Genomic DNA, 16697 nt, shown 5'->3' with positions numbered 1-16697 from the left:
AATTGAGAAGAGGATTTGAACCTCTGGATTAAAGGACTTAGGTCTTTTGCATTTACCAGGCTCTGCCACCTCAACAACCCTTTTCTTGGGCAATAGATAATCTTTTCTTATCTATTTTAGTTTGGTTCAATAGATGAAAATGAGGCGTGCCAATGGTATTGGCCCCATTTCTCCGGTCCTTTCGTACTAGGAAAAATAAATTCATAGATAGAAACTGACCTGGATTTCTCCGGTCTGAACTCAGATCACGTAGGACTATTAATCGTTGAACAAACGAACCCTTAATAGCGGTTGCACCATTAGGATGTCCTGATCCAACATCGAGGTCGTAAACCCTTTTGTCGATAGGAACTCTGAAAAAGGATTGCGCTGTTATCCCTAGGGTAACTTGGTTCATTGATCAGGAAAATCCTGGGTCATTTTTCGATAAAATTTTTATCGGTTAGAATTGTAATTCTAACTTTTAAGTATTTGAATACTCGGTCGATAAGGGGGATTCATTTTTCCCCTTGGTCACCCCAACCAAAAATAGTTAAATTAGAAGTATTATATTTTTTGTTTATGTCCTGGGATTATTAATATGTACATAATTAATTTATGTATTTGAAGCTCCATAGGGTCTTCTCGTCTTATGTTATCATACTCGCTTCTGCACGAGAAGATCAATTTCATTGATTAGAGAGTAGAGACAGTCAAACTCTCGTGGTGCCTTTCATACGGGTCTTCATTTAAAAGACAAGTGATTACGCTACCTTTGCACGGTCAAAATACCGCGGCCGTTGAACATTGTCACAGGGCAGGCGGGACCTCTTATGGTAAGCAAGAGGCGGTGTTTTTGGTAAACAGGCGGAGTTTATGTTTGCCGAGTTCCTTTACTTTCTTTTAATCTTTCCTTAAGACACTCCTGTGTTGGGTTAACGAATAGTAAGATAGGGTTTTCTAGTCAAGAAATGAAGTTATGATGGCCTCAGTCTGGGATCGTTTAATTATCAGTGATTTAATTCTTTCTGACATACACTTGTGTCGGGAGAGGTTTATCCTCTTATTACTCATTTTAACATAAGTTCTTTTATAATTTTATATAAAATAACCCAATAGGGTTAAGGGGGTTTTTGAATAAATATCTAAATTATGGGTTTTTAAAAAACTAGAGCTGTGACGCTTACTTAACAGGTGGCTGCTTTTAGGCCCACTGAGGAAAAAACCTTAATAATTATGATCATTAACCACCTTAAAAAGTTGTATCTTAATTTAGAAGGGCTGTTCCTCTTCTAAATAACTATTAATCTCTATGTTTAACTTTAATAAGAAGATTCTTATTTAGTAGAAAGGGGATTAATGCAGAATTAAAGTTCTTTTCTTGGGTAACCAGCTATCACTAAACTCGGTAGGCTTGTCACCACTACTCGGAAGTCTTCCCACTCTTTTGCCACAGAGACGGGTTAGCTCTATAATGCTGCTTCGGAGTAGCTCGTTTAGTTTCGGGAGGGTAGACTTAAGGTCTCTTTGCCTAGTTTTTCTAATTAAATCATGATGCCAAAGGTACGAGGGTTAATCTCTGCTTTTTAGTACTTTAATTATTTATTTCATTTCTTTTTCAGCTTTCCCTTGCGGTACATAAGCTATTGCGCTGAGGTCCTTGTTCTGTCGCCCATACTTAAGGGTGAAGAATGTTTTAGTTTAAGGTTGTAATGTAAGTAGAATTAATAGTGTTATTATTTAATGGTGGGTTAGGCTAGCTTTAAGGTTCAAAATGACCCGAATTGCACGGATATTTCCTCAGTGTAAGGGAGGTGCTTTGCTAATTTAGCCACAATTTGGTTCCAAGTGCACTTTCCAGTACACTTACCATGTTACGACTTGCCTCCTCTTGTTTTGGTAAAATTTTTATAAAAATAAGTGTATTTATTGAGGAGAGTGACGGGCGGTGTGTGCGCGCCCCAGAGCCAGTTTCAGAGAAGTACTCTGACCTTCTCTTACTGCTAAATCCACCTTTGGGTAATTTTTCAGTTTACTGTCCGTATTTTTTGGTAAAAAAATGTAGCCCATTTCTTTCCACTTCATTCGCTACACCTCGACCTGACGTTTAGGAGTTTAATTCTTTTTGCTTACTTTTTAACCCTCACGGGGTGAGCTGACGACGGCGGTATATAGACGGTAATGGCAAGAAGTGGTGAGGTTTAACGGGGATTATCGGTTATAGAACAGGCTCCTCTAGGTGGGTGTGGGGCACCGCCAAGTCCTTTGGGTTTTAAGCTAGCGCTTGTAGTACTCTGGCGGACAATATAGTAGGGTATTGTCTAAGTTTATGGTAGGGCATAGTAGGGTATCTAATCCTAGTTTGGGGCCCAACTGTCGTGACATCAAGATTCCTGGTAATTTAGAGTCACTTTCGTTGTTGATTATTCCGTTCACGAATGCGTATAACAGCTTGATGAGGTCATAACTATAGTTATTTGGAGGTCATCCTTAAATCACACTTTACGCCGGGAAGTGTTAATGTGAGTCACTCGTATAACCGCGGTGGCTGGCACGAGATTTACCAACTCTGTCGACTTTAACTGATTCAAGCTTACGCTTATGTAATCAATGTTTATTACTGCTGAAAACCCTTAGGGTGTGGCTGAGCAAGGCGTCTTGGGCCACATGTAAAATGTGTGCCTGATGCCCGCCCCTAATTATTTAATAGAATACTTAGGGCATTCTCACAGGGGGGCTGAAACTTGCATGTATAATTTTAGTTGCAATTAACACTAAGGTCAGGACCAAACCTAACATGCTTGCGGAAAATTTTATTTCTCATCTTAGCATCTTCAGTGCCATACTTTAAATTAAGCTACGTTAGCATCATATCCTGTCACAATATATAGTGAATTTTTCCACATACAAAAAAATAATATATGTCGGCCCTCGTTTTTGGGGTTTTTCGAGATGTCCGTATATATTAAGGGGGAGGGGGGTTTTTACCAAAAAAAAAGGTTTTAGAAATTTATTTCGTTTTTCTCTTCTCAAGACCGGGTATATCTAATATAAATTAAACCTATGCCAGATACAGTGAGGCATGTACTAAGGATTTGGGTGTACCTCACATTAATACTTTTTGGAGAAAAATAATCTTGTGGATTAATGATTTGTCTCTCTTACTATACTGATACGTCTACAAGGATTATCCTTGATCTTATAATAATCTCCATCCCTCTCAGTTATGGTCTACTTGACAATTATATCTCATGAATGAAAAGTAATGAGGAGATTAGTTTAATGTCGAGGATATTTCAGATCTACCTAAATGACTAAGATCAGCCCTCCTTGGGCATAGCGATTTGCTTCATCCCCAAAAAAAAAAACTGGGAGGAAAATAAATCTTGAGACAGTCAAGGATTATGTGTCATTAAAGGGAGCTAGAGTAATATCATGTTTGATGCAGTCAAGGATTGTATGTATATCGAGCAGTAATCAGATGCCAGATTTGATCAATTAATAGGGATAAACCGGTTATGTACCACAAACCGAACAATTTTATCCATTATGTAGGGAGATACGGGTTTCTATCCAGCCCGCATAAATTATAATTAAGTAATTGAGGGTTAAGTTAATAATTTAATGAAATGAAAATTTTGATATTATATTAATGAGGGTTAAAAATTTAATGAAATGAAATAGCTGACAGTAAGTTAATGTGGATTAAACATAGTATGTAATGATATAGTTGATTATAGATTAATGAGGGTTAAGCATAGTATATGATAGAGGTAGGGATTAGTCTATTATGGTTGATATATGAATGAATGTATTATGTATACATTAGGGATATGTGGGCCATGTCATATAGGTGTTAGACTGAGCAGCTAAAAACCAGAGTGTTATCTCGGTTTTTGCTGCTCAGTAACAGCCTTCAGAGGGCAGTTTAGGCAGAATTTTGGCTTTGGGAGCCAAAGGCAGGAGTTTAACCCTCCTTTCTCTGATGTTCTGGGGAGAATTTACATCTCCGGTCTTCGACTTACAAGGTCGACGCTTTTAAGTTAAGCTACCAAAACAGTTTAGGCTGAGGAATTTGTTTTCACACCAGCTGGTGATCGGAATCACGAAAAGGAATAAGGAGAAGTAGGCGACTGAGGCGATTTGACCTACTATGATAAATGGTTGTTCTACTGGTTGCCCTCCAATTCATGTTAAAATAATGGCATTAGTTACTAAAGATCAAAAGAAGATTTGTGTAAGAGGTCGAAAGATGTTACTTCGTAGTTTTGAGGTGTGAAGGAGTGGCACTAACAATAAAATAAAAATAGAGAATAATAGGGCTAAGACACCCCCAAGTTTATTAGGAATAGAGCGTAAAATGGCATAGGCGAATAAGAAGTATCATTCAGGTTGAATGTGTAGAGGGGTAACGAGGGGATTAGCTGGGATAAAGTTTTCAGCATCCCCTAGTAAGTTGGGCATAAATAGTGCTAAGGTTGCTAATAAGGTAATTACAATTAAGAAGCCAAATAAGTCTTTATATGAGAAGTATGGGTGGAAGGAAATTTTATCTGTGTTAGAGTTAATGCCTATGGGGTTATTGGCCCCGGTTTCATGTAGAAAGAGAATATGAATTACGGATAAGGCTAAGATTAGGAAAGGTAGGAGAAAGTGGAAGGCGAAAAAACGTGTTAAGGTGGCATTATCTACTGAGAAGCCCCCTCAAATCCATTGAACTAATAAATTTCCAATATAAGGAAATGCGGAGAGAAGGTTAGTAATTACTGTTGCGCCTCAGAAGGATATTTGTCCTCATGGTAGGACATAGCCTACGAAGGCTGTAGCTATAAGTAAGAATAATAATACGACGCCGATGTTTCATGCTTCTTTGTTAAGATAGGAACCATAATACAAACCTCGGGCAATGTGTAAGTAGATGCAGATGAAGAAGAATGAAGCTCCGTAGGCATGAATATTACGCATGAGTCAACCGTAGTTAACATCGCGGGAGATATGGATAACTGAGGAGAAAGCTATAGAAATGTCTGCAGTGTAGTGCATAGCTAGGAAGAGTCCTGTAATAATTTGTATAATTAAGCATAGTCCTAGAAGTGAACCAAAGTTTCATCAAACTGAAATATTTGATGGGGCTGGGAGATCAATTAGGGCATGATTTACAATTTTTAGTAGAGGGTGAGTTTTTCGGATGTTTGTGGCCATAAATTCTTATAGTTGAGTGAACAACGATAGTTTTTCAAGTTATTGGTCTTGGTTAAAGTCCAGGTAGGAATAATGGTATATTTTGTGTCAATAATAATAATTGGTTTAATTTTAGGTTTAATAGGAGTAGCTTCAAACCCTTCTCCCTATTATGCTGCTTTAGGGCTGGTGACGGCTGCAGGGGTGGGATGTGGTTTATTAGTTAGTTATGGGGGTTCTTTTATGTCATTAATTTTGTTTTTAATTTATTTGGGGGGAATGTTGGTAGTTTTTGCTTATACGGCAGCGCTTGCTGCTGAACCTTACCCGGAAGCGTGAGGTGATTGATCAGTATTGATATATGTTGGTATTTATTTAACAGGCTTGGTTATTGCTGGAAAATATTTTCTGGTTGGGAAATGAGGGGATAGTTGAGCGGGTGTTGAGGAATTAAGTAGTTTTGAGGTAGTTCGTGGGGACTTTGGGGGAGTAGCTTTGTTATATTCTCTTGGGGGATGAATGTTAGTGTTAAGTGGGTGGGTTTTATTGGTAACTTTGTTTGTAGTATTAGAAGTAACTCGGGGTTTATCTTGAGGGACTTTACGTGCTGTTTAGATAAAAACTACGAGGATAATTAATGTAAGTGTTAAGAAGAGTAGGGTGAGATAGGTTTTAATGTATCCTTGTTGTGGGTGGGTGGATAATTTAATTAATGGAATTTGTTGAATTAGAGTACTTTTTGGTCCAATTTTTTCGTTTCATGTTTGATCAATAAGGTGGGTTGAGATATGTTGGGCTCAGTTTAAGTTAATTTTTGGTAGGAGGCGGTGAATAATTGGGGGAAAATATCCAAGTATATTTGAAAAATGATGATAAGGAAATGTGGGGTAAATTTTGAATTGTGAGTGTGTTAGGTTGGTTAACTCTAAAGCTAGAAGGAGGCCTAAAATTGTTACTAAAAGTGCAGATAGTTTAAGTAGGGGGCTTATTGTTATGATTTGAGTTTTTGCTGGGGGTAAATTTGAGGTAATAATTAAACCAGCAATAATGCTTCCGTAAGCAAGGCGTTTAAGGGGGTTAATTACTATGGGGTTATTTTCGTTGATTGGGGAAAATGAGTTAAACCGGGGGAATTTTATTAACGTAAAGAAGATAAGGCGGAGGCTATAGATGGCTGTAAAGGATGTTGCTACAAGAGTTAAGATTAGGGCTCAGGCGTTTAGGTGGGAGGTATTTATGGCTTCAATGATGGCGTCTTTTGAGAAAAAGCCAGATAGGAATGGTATTCCTGTTAGGGCCAAGCTTCCAACAGTTAAGGAGGAGGAGGTAAATGGTAAAAGTTTATGAAGGCCCCCTATTTTACGAATGTCTTGTTCATCATTTAGGCTATGAATAATAGATCCGGAGCATAAGAAAAGTATTGCTTTGAAGAAAGCGTGAGTACAAATGTGGAGGAAGGCTAATTGGGGTTGATTTAAGCCAATAGTAACTATTATTAAACCAAGTTGGCTTGATGTTGAGAAAGCAATAATTTTTTTAATATCATTTTGTGTAAGAGCACATGTTGCTGTGAAGAGGGTTGTAATTGCCCCCAGACACAGGCATGTTGTTAAGATAAATTGATTATCTTGAATAAGAGGGTGAAGGCGGATAAGAAGAAAGATACCTGCTACAACTATTGTGCTAGAATGAAGTAATGCAGAGACTGGGGTTGGGCCTTCTATAGCAGAAGGGAGTCATGGATGAAGCCCAAATTGTGCGGATTTGCCCGCTGCTGCTAGGACGAGGCCCAGTAGCGGTAATGTTAAATCTTTATCTTTTGATAAGATAAAGATTTGTTGAATTTCTCATGAGTTGAGGTTTATGGCCAATCAGGCTATGCTAAGAATTAACCCGATATCGCCGATTCGATTATAAATAACAGCTTGGAGAGCTGCGGTGTTAGCATCTGTTCGGCTATATCATCAGCCAATGAGAAGAAAAGATATAATCCCAACCCCTTCTCATCCAATAAATAATTGAAATATATTATTGGCAGTTACTAAGATAATTATTGAGATTAAGAATAGGAGAAGATACTTAAAGAAGCGGTTAATATTAGGGTCGAGGTGTATATATCATAGGGCAAATTCAAGAATAGATCAGGTAACATAAAGGGCAACTGGGGTAAATATAATAGAGTACAGATCAAATTTGAAGCTTATATTAATATTAAAGGGTCCTATGTTTATTCAATTTCAATTAGTCACAATTGATTCTAGTCCTTGGTCGAGAAAAATAAATAGTGGAATCAGGCTAATAAAAAAGGAAATTTTTACAGCAGTTTTAACATAGAAGGATGATGGGCTAGGATTGAGTTTTTTGGGTGATAAAGAGGTTACCAGAGGGATTATTAGGGTAATAAAAATTAATAAAAATGATGAATTGAAAATAGTATTCATAACTCTTGCTTGGAGTTGCACCAAGGATTTTTGGTTCCTAAGACCAATAGATTACTATTATCTTTCAAGGGCTGAGTGAGCCATAGATTTGAACTATGATAAAAGGAATTAGCAGTTCCTTGTGTCCCAGACCTCTCTCGGTAAATAAAAAGACTTTAACTTTTATTTTTAGAACCACAATCTAATGTTTTAGTTAAACTATAAATACAGAATGTTCACCCTCAGATGAGTTCTGGCTTAAGAATAAGAAGGAGGACAGGTAGGACATGGAGGGTGAGAAGAAGATGTTCTCGTGTGTGAGAGGGATTTAGGTTTATAAGGTGCTTAGATGTTAGCCCTCGTTGGGTTATTAAAAACATATAAAGTGAATAAGAGGCTGTAATTAATACCCCAATCCCCGTAAGGAGGATTGTTCAATTTGATCAATTAAATAGGGATGAAATAATTAGGAGTTCTCCAACAAGGTTTGGAGAGGGGGGTAAAGCAAGGTTTGCGAGGTTAGCGAGTAGTCATCAGGTTGCCATAAGTGGTAAAATAACTTGTACCCCTCGGGCAAGAAGTAAGGTTCGGCTATGAATACGTTCATAATTAGTGTTGGCTAGGCAGAATAAGGCTGATGAGACGAGTCCATGGGCAATTATTAATGTAATTGCTCCTGCGAAACTTCAGGGTGTTTGGATTAGGATTGCTCCTGCAACCAGTCCCATGTGACTTACGGATGAGTAAGCGATTATGGATTTTAGGTCTGTTTGTCGTAGACAGATAGAGCTGGTTATAACAATACCTCAGATAGCTAAAATAATAAAAGGATATGCTATTTCTTTGGTGATTGGGTTAAGTATAATAATAATTCGTATTATACCATAACCCCCTAATTTGAGTAAAACTGCGGCTAAAATCATTGAGCCGGCAATAGGGGCTTCAACATGGGCTTTTGGTAGTCAAAGATGTACTCCGTATAAGGGTATTTTAACGAGAAAGGCAATAAGGCAGGCAGTTCATCAGAATTTATTCGCCCATGAGGAGGGATTAGGAAGGTGGGAATATTGGATAATAAATATAGATAGAGTATTTAGGTCATTTTGTATAAACAGTAAGGCAATAAGAAGGGGGAGAGATCCAATTAGGGTATAAAATAAAAAATAAGTACCTGCATTGAGGCGTTCTGTTTGATTACCTCAGCGCGTAATAATAATAAGTGTTGGGATAAGTGTGGCTTCAAATATGATATAAAATAAGATTATTTCTGTTGCAGAAAATGCCATGATAAGGAAAACCTGAAGAGAAATTAAAAGTGAAATATAAATTCGTTGGCGGGTTAGAGGCTCAGGGGTAATGTGATTTTGGCTGGCTAGAATTATTAGTGGGAGTAGTCAGCAAGTTAAAATTAGCAAAGGGGCTGAAAGAGGGTCAATAGCTAAGTATTGATTGGAAAAATCTCAACCAATATCTATATTCCACTTAAATCAAGATAAACTCAGGAGGGAAATTAAGAGACTGTGGGTGGTAATAGAGCTTCATAATCATTTTTTGTTTATGAATCAGGTGGTTGGGAAAAGCATAATTGTTGGGATTAAAATTTTTAGCATTGAAGGAGATTCAAATTTTGTAAATTATCAGAACCATGTGAGCGTGAAGTGGCAACTAGGATGGCTAGTCCAGCGCTAGCTTCACAGGCTGAGAATGTGAGGAGAATTATAGGTAAGATGGAACTTGAAGTAGAATTTAATATTAAGGACCAGGTTGCAGTGGCAACAAAGAGGGTTAATATTATTCCTTCTAAGCATAAGAGTGCGGATAAGAGGTGAGAGCGGTTAAATGCAAGGCCTATCAGGCCTAGTATAAATGCTGAACTAAAGCTAAAATATATGGGGGACATAAAGTGTTTATGGACTTTAACCATAATTTACTAAGCCGAAATTAGGGGTCTTAATTTGGACTAAACACTTATTCTGCTCATTCAAGTCCTCCTTGAAATCATTCATAAATAAGACCCAAGGTAAGAAGAACTAAAATAGTTGTTGTTCAAAGTAGTGTAGAGAATGGTGAAAATAGTTGATTTCCTCAGGGAAGTGGTAGAAGAAGGGCAATTTCTAAATCAAAAAGTAGGAAGAGGATAGCGATTAGGAAAAATCGTATGGAAAATGGTAGGCGGGCACTGCCTAAGGGGTCAAAACCACATTCATATGGGGATAATTTTTCATTATCTGGTTTTAATGATGGAAGTCAAAATGCAATAAAAGCAAGGATTAGGGAAACCAGGGCCGTAGCCACGACAGATGACATGATGAGGCTCATTACTTTTCCTTGGGTTTTAACCAAGATTAAGTAATTGGAAATCACTTGTACTAATTTATACTAGAAAAGTAATTATGAGCCTCATCAATAAATAGACACATAAAGGAATAACCATACTACATCGACAAAATGTCAGTATCATGCGGCAGCTTCAAAGCCGAAATGATGTTCAGATGTGAAATGGTATAGGACTTGTCGTAGAAGACAAACTGCTAAAAATGTTGAGCCAATAATAACATGGAGACCATGAAAGCCTGTGGCGACGAAGAATGTTGTTCCGTATACTCCATCAGCGATGGTGAATGGTGCTTCGTAATATTCTATAGCTTGAAGGGCTGTAAAGTAAACACCTAAAATAATAGTTAAGGTAAGGGCTTGAATGGCTTCTTTTCGGTTGCCTTCTATTAGCCCATGGTGGGCTCAAGTCACGGTTACCCCGGAGGCTAGAAGTACTGCAGTATTTAGAAGTGGCACTTCGAATGGGTCTAATGGATTAATTCCGGTTGGTGGTCAACATCCTCCTAACTCTGGTGTGGGGGCTAAGCTTGAGTGGTAAAAGGCTCAGAAAAAGCCTAAGAAGAAGAATACTTCTGATACAATAAAAAGAATTATTCCGTAGCGGAGGCCTTTTTGTACAGGGGGTGTGTGATGGCCTTGAAATGTGCCTTCACGGATAATATCTCGTCATCATTGAATTATGGTTAGGAGAAGTAGGGTAAGTCCTAAATAAAGGAGAAGTAATGAGTGGAAATGAAATCAGATGGCTAGACCTGATGTTATAAGAAGAGCAGCTGTAGCTCCTGTTAGTGGTCATGGGCTTGGGTCAACTATATGATATGGATGTGCTTGGTGAGCCATTATACGTTTTCTTGTAGATATAAGCTTAAAAGAAGGACAAATACGTATGCTTGAATTATAGCTACAGCCACTTCTAAAATAGTCAATAGGAACAGGACTAGGGAGGTTAGTAAGGCCACGGTTGGTATTATAGTTAAAAGGACAAAGGCCGCAGTTGCGATTAATTGTATAAGGAGATGTCCAGCTGTTAAGTTGGCTGTTAATCGGACTCCTAAGGCTAATGGTCGAATAAATAAACTGATGGTTTCGATAATGATTAGTACTGGTACTAAAGGGGTTGGGGTACCTTCAGGTAATAAGTGCCCTAGGGCAATGGTTGGTTGATTAAATATACCAATTAATACAGTTGTAAGCCATAAGGGCAGGGCAAAGGCTATATTAAGAGAAAGTTGAGTTGTAGGCGTAAAAGTATATGGAAGGAGACCTAGAAGATTGATGGTAATTAAAAATAATATTAGGGCTGTAAATAAGATAGCTCATTTATGTCCTCCTAAATTTATGGGTTGTATTAGTTGATAAATAAATCGGTTAATAAATCATGCTTGAAGAGTTAATAATCGATTATTAAGTCAACGATTGGTTGGTGTTGGAAATATTAATCATGGAATTGAAATAGCTAGGGCAATTAGTGGGATTCCTAGAAAGGAGGGACTTAGGAATTGATCAAAAAAGCTTATAATCATGGTCAGTTTCAGGGGTCTGGCTTAGATTTTTCTGTACTTTTCAGGGCAGGTTCATTATTAAATAGGTGATTCATTACTTTATTTGGTAAAATAACTATGAAAATAACTCATGAAAATAGGAGAATAATAAATCAAGGGCTGGGATTTAATTGAGGCATGTCACTAAGGGTGGAAGGGAATCACCAATTTTTAGCTTAAAAGGCTAATGCTAGGCCCGGTTTAGCTTCTTAGTGAAGCTTCTTCTAATATTAATGAAGATCAGGTTTCGAAGTGTTCAAGTGGGACTGCTTCTACAACAATTGGTATAAAACTGTGATTAGCACCACAAATTTCTGAGCATTGACCGTAGTAAACACCGGGACGAGAAATGATAAAGGCGGTTTGATTAAGTCGTCCAGGAACAGCATCTATTTTCACTCCAAGGGCTGGGACAGCTCATGCATGTAGAACGTCTTCTGCTGATACTAGAACTCGGATGGGTGATTCTATGGGTACAACTATGCGATGGTCTGTTTCTAACAGGCGAAACTGACCGGGGGTCAAGTCTTGTGTTTGAATTATATAAGAGTCGAAGCCTAAATCTTCGTAGTCTGTGTATTCGTAGCTTCAGTATCATTGATGGCCCATGGCTTTAATAGTTAAGTGGGGGTCATTAATTTCATCTATGAGATATAGAATTCGTAATGATGGTAAAGCAATTATGATAAGAATAATAGCAGGGAGAATAGTCCAAACAATTTCGATTTCTTGAGAATCAAGGATATATTTGTTTGTGAGTTTAGTCGAAACTATTGCTGTAATAATATAGAGGACTAGGGTGCTAATTAAAAATACAATTATTAATGTGTGGTCGTGAAAGTGAATTAATTCTTCTATAACTGGGGAGGCTGCATCTTGAAATCCTAATTGTGAGGGGTGTGCCATTAATTAATTAAGATACGCGAGGTTTAAACTCACAATTTTGTCCTGACAAGACAGTGTAATATATTTTACTAGAATCTTAATAAAGAAAGTGACAGAGTGGTTATGTGGTTGGCTTGAAACCAACATATGGGGGTTCAATTCCTTCCTTTCTTGTTAAAATGATCGTTGGACTTGTACAAATGCTGGTTCTTCGTAAGTGTGATAAGGCGGTGGGCAGCCATGAAGTCATTCTACATTTGTATTAGGAAGTTCGATGGATAGTACTTCTCGTTTTGAAGAGAATGCTTCTCAAATAATAAATAGTAGTATAATTACGGCGACAAGGGAAATTAAGGAGCCAATTGATGAAACTGTATTTCATAGGGCATATGCATCTGGGTAGTCAGAATATCGTCGAGGTATTCCTGCAAGACCTAAGAAATGTTGGGGGAAGAAGGTTAAATTAACCCCAATAAATATAAGTACAAATTGAATTTTTGTCCAAGTTGAATGAAGGGTAAAGCCGGATATTAGTGGGAATCAATGAATAAATCCTGCTATAATAGCAAAGACTGCTCCTATGGTTTGGACATAGTGGAAATGGGCTACTACGTAATAAGTATCGTGAAGGACAATATCTAAAGAAGAGTTGGCTAGGACAATTCCTGTTAGGCCTCCGACAGTAAATAGGAAAATAAAACCAAGTGCTCATAGCAATGGTGTTTCTCATTTAATAGAGCCTCCATGAAGTGTTGCTAGTCAGCTAAATACTTTAACACCAGTAGGGATAGCAATAATTATTGTAGCGGAAGTGAAGTAAGCTCGTGTGTCTACGTCTATTCCTACTGTAAATATGTGGTGGGCTCAAACAATAAAACCAAGTAGGCCGATTGCTATTATTGCTCATACTATTCCTATATACCCAAAGGGCTCTTTTTTACCTGAATAGTAGGCTACTACATGGGAAATTATACCGAAACCTGGTAAAATTAAAATATAGACTTCTGGGTGACCAAAGAATCAGAATAAGTGCTGATAAAGAATAGGATCTCCTCCTCCTGCTGGGTCAAAGAATGTTGTATTAAGATTTCGATCTGTTAACAATATTGTAATTCCGGCTGCAAGGACAGGGAGGGATAGAAGAAGAAGGACGGTAGTCACGAGAATTGATCACACAAATAATGGTGTTTGGTATTGTGATACAGCTGGGGGTTTTATATTAATAATAGTTGTGATAAAATTAATTGAAGCTAAAATTGATGAAATACCAGCTAGGTGGAGAGAGAAGATAGTTAAATCAACGGATCGTCCCGCATGAGCTATATTACCAGCTAATGGGGGATAGACTGTTCATCCAGTCCCTGCCCCAGCTTCTACCCCCGCTGAAGCTAATAGGAGGAGAAAGGAGGGTGGAAGGAGTCAGAAGCTTATGTTATTTATTCGAGGGAAGGCTATATCTGGTGCTCCAATCATTAGGGGTACTAGTCAGTTCCCAAATCCGCCAATTATTACTGGCATAACTATAAAGAAGATTATTACGAAAGCATGGGCAGTTACGATTACATTATAAATCTGATCATCCCCTAAAAGTGAACCCGGCTGACCTAACTCAGCTCGAATTAGGAGGCTTAGGGCTGTTCCGACTATGCCTGCTCATGCACCAAAGATTAAGTAAAGGGTGCCGATGTCTTTGTGGTTAGTAGAAAAGAGTCAACGATTAATTGCCACAGGTAAGATGGCTGAGAGTTAAGCGGCGGATTGTAGCTCCGAGCATAGAGGCTAGATTCCTCTTCTTATCATAGCTCTGCAGTATTTGTTTATGTTGGATTGCAAATCCAAAGCAGGAGATTAACCCCTCCCGGAGCTTTCTCCCGCCTTGTTATTTTGAGCGGCGGGAGAAAGGTTAGATAAAAGTTCGCTGGCTTGAACGCTTAGCTGTTAACTAAGATTTTATAGGATCAAGGCCTATTTATCTAGAAGGTTTTAGCTTAATAAAAGCATCTGGGTTGCATTCAGAAGATGTGAGATAAAGTCTTGCAAATCTTAGCAGAAATTAGGGGATTTTCACTCCTGTTTAAAGCTTTGAAGGCTTTTGGTTTAGTTAACCTAAATTTCTTATGTTATAAGTATAAGAATTAGGGGTGTCATTGGAAGTATAAAAATGGAGATGGAAGCAGATGTTAATAGAATTAAGGTGGGTTGATGAGATTTTGTTCGTCATGTAGATGCTATATTAATGGGGCCCGGAGCTTTCGTTAATGTGGTAGCATAACATAGGCGTAGGTAGAAGAATAAACTAAGGAGGGCTATTAGAGCTATAATTGTAGCTGGAATAATTAGGCTCTGTTTTGTTAATTCTTGTAAAATTAATCATTTTGGTATAAAACCTGATAGGGGAGGTAGGCCTCCTAATGATAGTAGGGTTATTAGGGCGATAACTGATATTAAAGGGGACTTTAATGTGGAAGAGGAAATGGAATTAATTTTTGTTGAGTTAAATGTCTTAAATAAAAGGAAAGTTGTAAGGGTCATAAATATATAAAGGATTAAGTTTAATAGAGTTAAACTAGGTGAATAGTGTAAAATTGTAATTATTCAGCCTAGGTTAGCGATTGATGAATAGGCTAGGATTTTTCGCAGTTGTGTTTGGTTTAAGCCCCCTCATCCGCCCACAATTGTTGATGTTACACCAAATAAAAGTAAGAGGTTGGAATTTAAGAGTGGGGATAGTTGAAGGAGAATAGCAAATGGAGCTAATTTTTGTCAAGTTGCCAAAATAAGGCCCGTGGTTAAATCTAATCCTTGGAGAACTTCTGGTAATCAAAAGTGAAGGGGTGCTAGACCAATTTTTAAGGCTAATGCAGCTGTTGCTAGTGTGGCAGATGTTGGATTAAGTATTTCGATTAGACTTCATTCACCTGAAGTCCAAGCGTTTGTGACGCTAGCAAATAATAATAAAGCTGAGGCAGTTGCTTGTGTAATAAAATATTTTGTGGTGGCTTCTACTGCTCGGGGGTGGTGTTGGCGAATTATTAAGGGAATAATAGCTAGAGTATTGATTTCGAGGCCCATTCAGACTAATAATCAATGGGAACCGATGAATGTTAAGGTGGTTCCTAGGCCCATGCTTGAAATAATAATAGTTAATACGGTTGGATTCATTAGTAAAGGAAGGAATTTAACCAACATGGCTGGGGTATGGGCCCAAAAGCTTTAATTAGCTGACTTTACTTAGGAAATGGTATAATAGGAAATACATAGAGTTTTGATCTCTAAGATATGGGTTCGAAGCCCTATTTTTCTAGGAGGAAGAGGAAAGATTTTAACTTTCATTATCCACTCTATCAAAGTGGTCCTTTAGTTCAGGCACACTTCCTGTTTAGGTTAGGGGAGGTAGACTTGTTGTGGCAAGGGGTAGGGCTATATGTCATAGAATAATTGCTAAGGTTAATGGTAGAAAATTTTTTCATACTAAGTGCATAAGTTGATCATAGCGAAATCGGGGGTAGGATGCTCGAATTCATAAGAACAATACGGTGAGTATTGAGGCTTTTATTATAAGGCTTAGTGATGAAATTTGTGGTATAAGGGGGTTATAGGAAGTTCCTATAAATAAAATGACGGAGAGGGTATTTATTAATAAAATATTTGTGTACTCAGCAAGAAAGAATAGGGCAAAGGGGCCCGCTGCATACTCAATATTAAATCCGGATACTAGTTCTGATTCTCCCTCGGTTAAATCAAAGGGTGCCCGGTTGGTCTCTGCGAGTGTTGAAATATACCATATGAAGGCTAATGGTCACCCTGGAATTAAGAGTCAAATTGTTTCTTGGGCTAAATTAAAAGTATGTAAGGTAAATCCCCCAGCGAAGATAATTATTGAGAGGAGAATTAGGCCCAAACTTACTTCATATGAAATAGTTTGTGCTACAGCTCGTAGTGCTCCTATTAGAGCATATTTTGAATTGGATGCTCATCCGGACCCTAGGATGGTATAAACTGTTAAGCTTGAAATTGCTAGAATAAACAATAATCCTAGGTTGAGGTTAATAATGGAGTGGGGTAGAGGAAGTGGTATTCATATTAAAAGGGCTAAGGCTAAGGCTACTGTTGGGGTAGCTAAAAAATAGGAACGGGAGGATGCTGATGGGCGAATTGGTTCTTTAATGAATAGTTTTAATCCGTCAGCGATGGGTTGAAGAAGGCCGTAAGGTCCTACGATGTTTGGGCCTTTGCGAAATTGTATATAGCCCAGAATTTTTCGTTCAATTAGGGTGAGGAAGGCTGTGGCAAGGAGGATAGGGATAATGTAGGCGAGAGGGTTAATTAAATAGAGTAAAGTGGTCTGAAGCAT

The 16697-nt window shown here is 38.0% G+C and overlaps 13 protein-coding genes across 13 annotated transcripts, besides 26 other annotated features; 1 reads left to right on the top strand and 12 right to left on the bottom strand. All coding sequences in view use genetic code 2, as the record gives it.

Moving 5' to 3' along the window:
- Nucleotides 1–75, bottom strand: a tRNA (tRNA-Leu).
- Nucleotides 76–1748, bottom strand: an rRNA (16S ribosomal RNA).
- Nucleotides 1749–1820, bottom strand: a tRNA (tRNA-Val).
- Nucleotides 1821–2777, bottom strand: an rRNA (12S ribosomal RNA).
- Nucleotides 2778–2846, bottom strand: a tRNA (tRNA-Phe).
- Nucleotides 2847–3896: a sequence feature (control region).
- Nucleotides 3897–3965, top strand: a tRNA (tRNA-Pro).
- Nucleotides 3966–4037, bottom strand: a tRNA (tRNA-Thr).
- On the bottom strand, nt 4038–5181 carry CYTB (cytochrome b). Its single transcript has one exon. A coding segment is annotated over exon 1 (1144 nt).
- Nucleotides 5182–5183: 2 nt separating this feature from the next.
- Nucleotides 5184–5253, top strand: a tRNA (tRNA-Glu).
- Nucleotides 5254–5775, top strand: ND6 (NADH dehydrogenase subunit 6). Its single transcript has one exon. It carries the CDS (start codon nt 5254–5256, stop codon nt 5773–5775), a length of 522 nt encoding a protein of 173 aa, NP_007625.1.
- Nucleotides 5772–7601, bottom strand: ND5 (NADH dehydrogenase subunit 5). Its single transcript has one exon. The coding sequence runs from the start codon at nt 7599–7601 to the stop codon at nt 5772–5774; it is 1830 nt and encodes a 609-aa protein (NP_007624.1).
- Nucleotides 7602–7673, bottom strand: a tRNA (tRNA-Leu).
- Nucleotides 7674–7740, bottom strand: a tRNA (tRNA-Ser).
- Nucleotides 7741–7809, bottom strand: a tRNA (tRNA-His).
- Nucleotides 7810–9190, bottom strand: ND4 (NADH dehydrogenase subunit 4). The gene has a single exon. A coding segment is annotated over exon 1 (1381 nt).
- ND4L (NADH dehydrogenase subunit 4L) lies at nt 9184–9480 on the bottom strand. The gene has a single exon. The coding sequence runs from the start codon at nt 9478–9480 to the stop codon at nt 9184–9186; it is 297 nt and encodes a 98-aa protein (NP_007622.1).
- Nucleotides 9481–9550, bottom strand: a tRNA (tRNA-Arg).
- Nucleotides 9549–9899, bottom strand: ND3 (NADH dehydrogenase subunit 3). Its single transcript has one exon. It carries the CDS (start codon nt 9897–9899, stop codon nt 9549–9551), a length of 351 nt encoding a protein of 116 aa, NP_007621.1.
- Nucleotides 9900–9969, bottom strand: a tRNA (tRNA-Gly).
- Nucleotides 9970–9971: 2 nt separating this feature from the next.
- On the bottom strand, nt 9972–10757 carry COX3 (cytochrome c oxidase subunit III). The gene has a single exon. The coding sequence runs from the start codon at nt 10755–10757 to the stop codon at nt 9972–9974; it is 786 nt and encodes a 261-aa protein (NP_007620.1).
- ATP6 (ATP synthase F0 subunit 6) lies at nt 10757–11440 on the bottom strand. Its single transcript has one exon. The coding sequence runs from the start codon at nt 11438–11440 to the stop codon at nt 10757–10759; it is 684 nt and encodes a 227-aa protein (NP_007619.1).
- Nucleotides 11431–11598, bottom strand: ATP8 (ATP synthase F0 subunit 8). The gene has a single exon. It carries the CDS (start codon nt 11596–11598, stop codon nt 11431–11433), a length of 168 nt encoding a protein of 55 aa, NP_007618.1.
- A 1-nt stretch (nt 11599) lies between these two features.
- Nucleotides 11600–11673, bottom strand: a tRNA (tRNA-Lys).
- Nucleotides 11674–12364, bottom strand: COX2 (cytochrome c oxidase subunit II). The gene has a single exon. A coding segment is annotated over exon 1 (691 nt).
- An 8-nt stretch (nt 12365–12372) lies between these two features.
- Nucleotides 12373–12442, bottom strand: a tRNA (tRNA-Asp).
- A 4-nt stretch (nt 12443–12446) lies between these two features.
- Nucleotides 12447–12517, top strand: a tRNA (tRNA-Ser).
- On the bottom strand, nt 12518–14071 carry COX1 (cytochrome c oxidase subunit I). The gene has a single exon. It carries the CDS (start codon nt 14069–14071, stop codon nt 12518–12520), a length of 1554 nt encoding a protein of 517 aa, NP_007616.1.
- Nucleotide 14072: 1 nt separating this feature from the next.
- Nucleotides 14073–14142, top strand: a tRNA (tRNA-Tyr).
- A 1-nt stretch (nt 14143) lies between these two features.
- Nucleotides 14144–14210, top strand: a tRNA (tRNA-Cys).
- Nucleotides 14200–14250: an origin of replication (L strand).
- Nucleotides 14248–14320, top strand: a tRNA (tRNA-Asn).
- Nucleotides 14321–14389, top strand: a tRNA (tRNA-Ala).
- A 1-nt stretch (nt 14390) lies between these two features.
- Nucleotides 14391–14459, bottom strand: a tRNA (tRNA-Trp).
- On the bottom strand, nt 14459–15505 carry ND2 (NADH dehydrogenase subunit 2). The gene has a single exon. It carries the CDS (start codon nt 15503–15505, stop codon nt 14459–14461), a length of 1047 nt encoding a protein of 348 aa, NP_007615.1.
- Nucleotides 15506–15575, bottom strand: a tRNA (tRNA-Met).
- Nucleotides 15576–15648, top strand: a tRNA (tRNA-Gln).
- A 1-nt stretch (nt 15649) lies between these two features.
- Nucleotides 15650–15719, bottom strand: a tRNA (tRNA-Ile).
- A 3-nt stretch (nt 15720–15722) lies between these two features.
- On the bottom strand, nt 15723–16697 carry ND1 (NADH dehydrogenase subunit 1). The gene has a single exon. The coding sequence runs from the start codon at nt 16695–16697 to the stop codon at nt 15723–15725; it is 975 nt and encodes a 324-aa protein (NP_007614.1).

This window comes from Scyliorhinus canicula, mitochondrion, assembly GCF_902713615.1.
Source record: "Scyliorhinus canicula mitochondrion, complete genome".
In the NCBI taxonomy this organism is placed as follows: Eukaryota; Metazoa; Chordata; class Chondrichthyes; order Carcharhiniformes; family Scyliorhinidae; genus Scyliorhinus; species Scyliorhinus canicula.
Note: the sequence above shows the minus strand (reverse complement) of the source record. Positions and strands in the feature narration are given on the sequence as shown.